Source organism: Eleginops maclovinus, chromosome 9 (assembly GCF_036324505.1).
Source record: "Eleginops maclovinus isolate JMC-PN-2008 ecotype Puerto Natales chromosome 9, JC_Emac_rtc_rv5, whole genome shotgun sequence".
Lineage (NCBI taxonomy): Eukaryota > Metazoa > Chordata > Actinopteri > Perciformes > Eleginopidae > Eleginops > Eleginops maclovinus.
In genome coordinates this window covers 28,301,293-28,308,792 of record NC_086357.1, presented here as the reverse complement: position 1 = coordinate 28,308,792, position 7,500 = coordinate 28,301,293, and the positions used below count along the sequence as shown (strand labels likewise).

The window sequence follows — 7,500 nt, the reverse complement described above, 5'->3', positions numbered from 1 at the left end:
TAATACTGTGTGTGTGTGTGTGTGTGTGTGTGTGTGTGTGTGTGTGTGTGTGTGTGTGTGTGTGTGTGTGTGTGTGTGTGCAGATGGAGCTGGCCTATGTGTGTGACTGGGAGAAGCGTCCTCAGAGCTCTCACTGCCCCTCCATCCCTCTCGTCTGCTCCTGGAGCTGCAGGAACCTGCTGGCCTTCAGCACCGACCTGAAGGGCGAGGACGAGGACAAAGGTACACACACAAACACACACACACACACACACACACACACACACACACACACTACCGATACACTCAATTACACAACACACAACACATATCATGCTCATCTGATTCTACATGTTTATAGCTTACTCAACATTCTCTCGCACTAATTTATTACTATTGTGTGTGTGTGTGTGTGTGTGTGTGTGTGTGTGTGTGTGTGTGTGTGTGTGTGTGTGTGTGTGTGTGTGTGTGTGTGTGTGTGTGTGTGTGTCAGAAGTTAGTCACATGATCCACATCATCGACACGGAGCATCCCTGGGACGTTTACTCCATCAACTCGGGACACACCGAGGTCATTTCCTGTTTGGAATGGGACCAATCAGGTGAGAGCTCATCATACAGAATATTTCTGACTGAGACTTTATTTACTAGTTTACCACTTTATTTATACAGTGGTATGCAAAAGTTTGGGCACCCCTCTGAGATTTCATGACAATTTGCTTTTCCTTTATAATAGAAGATCACAGCAACAACATTTGTTTTCCTACAAAGATGTAGACGTTTTAGTGTTTTCCAGACCAAAATTCTTAGGGTAGCATTACATAGTTTTATTATAATAAAATAAAATGCAAAAAATGGGATGTGCAAAAGTTTGGGCACCCTTATAAATAGCATTCATTTCAACACCTGTACGGATTTATAGCTGACAGGTTGCTGCACAAAATTGCTTTGATTAGCTCATTAGACCTTCAATTACAAAGACAGGTGGAACCAATCATGAAAAAGGCTATTTAACATAGGTAATAGCTGGCTGTGCCTGGCCTAGGTTCTTTCTTAGGGAGTGGCAAGATGGGGACCTCAAAACAACTCTCCACTGACCTGAAAGCTAAGATAATCCAACATTATAAATTAGGAGAAGGGTACAAAAAATTATCTGACAGGTTTAAACTGTCTGTCTCCACAGTCAGAAACGTAGTTGTGAAATGGAAGGCCACAGGAACAGTCCGTGTGAAGGAAAGATGTGGTAGGCCGACAAAAATAGGGGAAAGGCACAGGCGAAGGATGGTGAAAATGGTCACAGAGAAGCCACAGACCACCTCCAGAGAACTACAACAACATCTGGCTGCTGATGGTGTAGTTGTTCACCGTTCCACAATCCAGCGTACTTTGCACCAGGAAGAGCTCATTGGAAGGGTGATGTGCAAAAAGCCTTTCCTGAGTGTTAATCACAAGAAGAGTCGCATGAGGTATGCAAAAGCACATCTGGACAAGCCAGAAGCATTTTGGAACAAAATACTGTGGTCAGATGAGACCAAGATTGAGTTATTTGGTCATAACATGAACAGGTATGCATGGCGAAAAAAACACACTGCATTCAATGAAAAGAACTTGTTGCCCACTGTAAAATTTGGTGGAGGATCTATCATGTTATGGGGCTGTGTGGCTAGCACAGGTACTGGAAAACTTGTTAAAGTTGAGGGCCACATGAATTCCTTACAGTACCAGGAGATTCTTGACAAGAATGTTCTAGAGTCAGTCACAAAGTTGAAGCTACGCCGGGGTTGGATTTTTCAGCAGGACAATGATCCTAAGCACCGATCAAAATCCACCAAGGAATTCATGCAGAAGCACAGGTACAATGTTCTGGAATGGCCATCCCAGTCCCCAGACCTTAACATCATTGAAAATGTATGGATTTATTTGAAGAAGGCTGTCCATGCACGGAGGCCAAGAAACCTGACTGAACTGGAGACGTTTTGTGTGGAAGAATGGGCCAAAATACCACCTGCCAGGCTTAAGGGACTTGTCTGTGGCTACAGGAGGCGTCTACAGGCCGTTATTGCAGCAAAAGGAGGCAATACTAAATATTAATGGAATTATTTCTTAGGGGTGCCCAAATTTATGCACATGCCTATTTTTGTTTGAATGCACATAAACATGTTTCTGTTTGACCAATAAAAGTTATTTCACTACTGAGATGTTTCTGTTACCATAAGGTATAACATATGTTAAAATGAAGTTGCTGCTTCAAAAGCTCAGCAAGTGACAAACTGATGCAGTGGTTTTCCTAAGGGGTGCCCAAACTTTTGCATACCACTGTGTGTGTGTGTGTGTGTGTGTGTGTGTGTGTGTGTGTGTGTGTGTGTGTGTGTGTGTGTGTGTGTGTGTGTGTGTGTGTGTGTGTGTGTGTGTGTGTGTGTGTGTGTGTGTGTGTGTGTGTGTGTGTGTGTGTGTGTGTGTGTGTGTGTGTAGGCTCAAAGCTGCTGTCTGCAGATGGCGACGGGCAGATTAAGTGCTGGGCGATGTCGGAGCACCTGGTGAACAGCTGGGAGTGTCTGCACTGCAGCTCTCTGGACGGGGATCCCATCGTGGCCCTTAGCTGGCTGCACAACGGGGTCAAACTGGCCCTCCACGTCGAGATGGTAACACACACACACACACACACACACACACACACACACACTGCTATTTAGTAAATGCTAAATATAAAGCAAGTCAGATTTTGCATATATTTCAGAACGTCCTCTGCAGTCGGACAGTAACCCTCAAATAATTCTCCTTCCTGTCTCCTTTCCTTCAGTCCGGCTCCACTAACTTCGGGGAGAAGTTTTCCCGGGTGAAGTTCTCGCCGTCGCTGACCCTGTTTGGCGGGAAGCCGATGGAGGGCTGGCTGGCGGTGACGGTGAGCGGGCTGGTCACCGTGTCGCTGCTGAAGCCAGGCGGCGCTCTGCTGACGGCCAGCGAGAGCCTCTGCCGGCTAAGGGGCCGCGTGGCGCTGGCCGACATCGCCTTCACCGGGGGTGGCAACATCGTGGTGGCAGCGACCGACGGCAGCAGCTCGTCCCCAGTCCAGTTCTACAAGGTCAGAACCAGACCTTTAATGGGTTCAGAAACAGAACACCAGCTCATGCAGTCCACTCACAGCACAGGAATCCTTCAGAGTGCAGTCAAGTGACAGGACCACTCTGGGCCTCGACTTGGTACCAAAGTGTTGGTTCTTGTCATATTGTTCTGAAGCGACCCGGGTTCTGTGTAACCATGTTCTGTGTGCAGGTGGTGGTGAGTGTGGTGAGTGAGAAGTGCCGCATCGACACGGAGCTGCTGCCCTCTCTGTTCCTGCGCTGCACCACCGACCCACTGAGGAGGGAGAAGTACCCCACCGTCACACACCTGAAGTTCCTCACCCGAGAGAACTCTGAGCAGGTAACGTGATCCCCCAGAACCAGCAGAACCATCAGAACCAGCAGGACCTAACTGTGTGTGTGTTGCAGGTGCTGCTGTGTGCGTCTCATCAGAGCGGCAGCATTGTGGAGTGTTGGTCTCTGAGGAAGGAGGGACTTCCTGTCAACAACATCTTCCAGCACCGCTCACCTGTTGGTAAGAATCCTCAGAGTTCCCCCGGTTCTCCTGGGTTATCAATGGTTTTCCATGGTTCCACTGGGATATCCTGGGTTCTCCCTGGTTCTGCCGGATAGTCCTGAGTCCTCCCTAGTCCTTCTAGATTCCTATGGGTTAGTCAAAGTTCTGCCTGGTTGTCCTGGGTTCTCCTAGTTTCTCCCGGCTTCTGCCCAGTTATCCCTGGTTCAGCCTAGTTCTCTCCCTGGTTCTCCTTGTTCTCCTGGTTCTCCTGGTACTGTGTTCTGATGTGCCCTTCCTGTGTGCAGTGGGGGAGAAGCAGCCCACCATCCTGAAGTGGAGGATCCTGACGACCACCAGCGACCTGGAGAGAGTGTCGTCCATCGCTCTGCCCAAACTACCCATCTCCATCTCCAACACGGACCTGAAGGTGGCGTCCGACACCAAGTTCTGCCCCGGGCTCGGTGAGCAACCTGTCCGTGTGTCTGTCTGTGTTTGTGTGTCTTAAACAAACAAAGCTTTTTATTATTATTATTATTATCATCTCTCAGGCCTCGCTCTGGCCTTCCACGACGGCAGCATCCAGATCCTGCACCGCCTCTCTCTCCACACCATGGGCGTATTCTACGGTTCCTCCACTGGTCCGAGAACCGGAGACGAGTCGGCCATCAAACGCCAGAGAACCGGAGGCCCCGCCATCCACTTCAAGGCCCTGCAGTTCTCCTGGACCTCGCTGGCTCTGGCCGGGGTCGACAACCACGGCAAGGTGAGGGCCGGAGACGTTACGGATGTGTGTTTATCTGTTAAGAGTTCAAATTTATAGCGTGGTTCCTCCTCAGCTGCACATGCTGCGTGTCTCGCCCTCGATGGGTCAGGTCCTGGAGATGAACACGACGCTGCGCCACCTGCTGTTCCTGCTGGAGTACTGCATGGTGACGGGGTACGACTGGTGGGACGTCCTGCTGCACGTTCAGCCCGGCATGGTGCACAACCTGGTGGAGAAGCTGCACGAGGAGTACATGAGGCAGAACCAGGCGCTGCAGCAGGTCCGTCTCTCTCTATTCTACATATGCAACAAGGTTTAGCACGGGAAATACGTCCCGGAAAAACAGCTTCAAACGGGTTGATAAGGCCAGGTTATAAAAAGAAAGTGAGCGGCAGGACCAGGCGCTGCTGCAGGTCAGCAAAGATCGGAGGAAAACACCGAATCTTCAACATTAAAGTTTTACATTTATTAGAATTGTTTTTATCAACAGGCCTCTTCAAGTGTTTGCAGTTACCAGGTGTTAAACTTCACTTCCCATGATGCCTCACTCAGGTTCTGGCAACGCGCATCGTGGCGGTGAAGGCGTCTCTCTGTAAACTCTCCCCGGCAACGGCGGCTCGAGCCTGCGACTTCCACGCCAAGCTGCTGCTGATCGCCATCAGCTCCACTTTCAAGTCCCTGCTGAGGCCGCACGTCCTCAACACTCCCGACAAGAGTCCCGGGGACCGGCTGACCGAGATCTGCGCCAAGAACATGGACACAGGTGAGGCTCTTTAGCTGCAGGGTCAGATAGATTTTATATAGGTGAGCATAGGCATCATTTATACTGGGGATGTCCCGCCCACTTTGCATTAGGATCACCTCTTCTGAAAATAGCGTGCACGTGCTATCCTAAGTGACACCTTTAGTATAGGTAATAACTGAATAGAGAACAGCTTGTATAGAGGGGGGGGGGGGGGTCTCACTTCCAATATATCCAGTCAGGAGGAGACCTGGAGTGAAGGTGGCGTCAGGAAGTATTATTTTATTGAGTTGCCTGATGGGGAAATGGTCTGAGAGGGCTTTTATTTTGAAAGGTAGGAAGGAGGAAGTAGTGTTGTTAATAGTCCTCTTCATAACTTTTGTCTAAACGATTACGGAGAACATTTTGACCTGATGTTGGATTCTTTATTCATAGTCCTGGTCATCAGAGATGGGAGGAGGTCTTTATTTGACCTGAGAAATTTACCAAATCTAGGTAAAAAGAATCTGTTCCTGAAAATGTCTCGAAGCTTGTCATTAAAGCCAGGTAATATTCAGAGCTGTGGAGTACATTCATTAGAAAAGAATAAGAATAAGGCCTCTGAGTGTTTCTAGTTACCTGGTGTTAAACTACACTTCCCATGATGCCTCATTGTGATGTGTGTCTCAGGTTCCATCAAAAATAAAGAGAAATAAGTTCACAGCCCACAAGTGACAGTTAAAGTGTTGAGACATGTATAAAAAAAGCATGTTTTTCACATTAGATCTGTGTGTGTGTTTAAAGATATAGATAAGGTGATGATTAACCTGAAGACGGAGGAGTTCGTGTTGGACGGCCCCCCCCCTCCAGTCCCTGCAGCAGCTCATCCAGTGGGTGGGAGACTTCGTCCTCTACCTGCTGGCCAACCTGCCCAACCAGGTGAGCTAACACGCTAACGTGCTAACGCCAACACAGCGGAGAGGTGATCCTTAAATCATGAGGAGGGGTCTCACCTCTAATATACAACAAAGTGAGGGAAGGGATATTTGACGTTATTGGTTTTATTGAGTTACCTGAACAGATACAGGACTTTTATTTTGAAAGGTAGGAAGGAGGCAGTAATACAGAGTGCAATTTGACCTGATATTTGATGCTTTACTCAAGAAGACCCAGAAACACGGGACCACAGAGACTACAACCTAGTTAAATTTACCCTTCATGTGTCTACGCACTGGTTACACTGGTCCCTGTCCCGCAGGGCTCCATGGTGCGGCCCGGCTTCGGCTTCATGCGGGACGGGGCGTCTCTGGCGATGCTGCGCGAGATGCTGGTGATGATCCGGATCTGGGGTCTGCTGAAGCCCGGCTGCCTGCCCACCTTCACCGCCACCTCGGACAACCAGGACAGCATGCAGCTGCTGTTCAGACTGCTTACCCGGCTGTGGCTTTGCTGTGAGGACACACACACACACACACACACACACACACACACACACACACACACACACACACACACACACACACACACTGAACACACACTGCTGACCTGGTAGTGGCTCTGCTGGAACACACAACATTTACTACATATATCTACATCCAGTTTAAAGTGCATTGAACATAATGTTTCTCTCTGTCGTGTCTCAGCGCGGGAGGACGGCCCCCCCCCAGGACCCCGATGAGAGCCTGATAGACGAGTGCTGCCTGCTGCCAAGTCAGCTGCTGGTCCCCAGTATGGACTGGCTGCCGCTGAACGACGGCGTGATGGTGAAGCTGCAGGGGAAGACGCCGCTCAGACTGCAGTTTGGGAAACCTTCCTCTGCGGGGGGGGGCACCGCCGGGCCCCTGGAGATCTTCACCAGGTAACACACGCTGAGGGGTTATTCTACCTAGCAACTCACACTGATTACTGAGATTCCACAACTGGAATGTGGATATTACACAGAAACATTGGTATTTAATGATGAGGTTTTATAAATTTACAATAAAATTAAACTATACATATATAGTTAATTATTAACTATATATATATAGTTAATAAATAACCTATATTAACTATATATAGTTTAATTTGCCCTTTTTAATGTGTTTATTTAATACATTTTGAAATTAATAAATGCAAAAATATTTTAAAAACATGCAAAACTAATAAATGTGAATTAAATTCAAAAAGATTTGCAAAGTAAATATAATATAAAATGTTTTATAAATAAATATAGGCGGATATTTTTCCACTTTATTAAATAAGTGCATGTTATTAATACATAGGAACATTTTTTAAATATGCAAAAATAAAGAAAGAAATACCAATGTTTAAATGTTTATTAAAAGAAATAACTCATTAATTCAAAAAAGAAAAGAAGAAAAATAGACTCTAATTATTTTGCCTTTAATTAAATGTGTGTGTGTGTGTGTGTGTGTGTGTGTGTGTGTGTGTGTGTGTGTGTGTGTGTGTGTGTGTGT

The 7,500-nt window shown here is 47.5% G+C and overlaps 1 protein-coding gene across 1 annotated transcript in view; it reads left to right on the top strand.

Moving 5' to 3' along the window:
- The window catches only part of med16 (mediator complex subunit 16), a 10,289-nt gene that overhangs the window by 2,220 nt on the left and 569 nt on the right, over positions 1 to 7,500 (top strand). Inside the window, 15 exon segments of the mRNA XM_063891697.1 lie at positions 84 to 222; positions 473 to 580; positions 2,451 to 2,620; positions 2,779 to 3,060; positions 3,252 to 3,401; positions 3,470 to 3,575; positions 3,863 to 4,018; positions 4,106 to 4,320; positions 4,394 to 4,600; positions 4,873 to 5,083; positions 5,846 to 5,898; positions 5,900 to 5,980; positions 6,300 to 6,492; positions 6,685 to 6,698; positions 6,700 to 6,899. Coding sequence (XP_063747767.1) covers positions 84 to 222; positions 473 to 580; positions 2,451 to 2,620; positions 2,779 to 3,060; positions 3,252 to 3,401; positions 3,470 to 3,575; positions 3,863 to 4,018; positions 4,106 to 4,320; positions 4,394 to 4,600; positions 4,873 to 5,083; positions 5,846 to 5,898; positions 5,900 to 5,980; positions 6,300 to 6,492; positions 6,685 to 6,698; positions 6,700 to 6,899 — 2,285 coding nt within the window.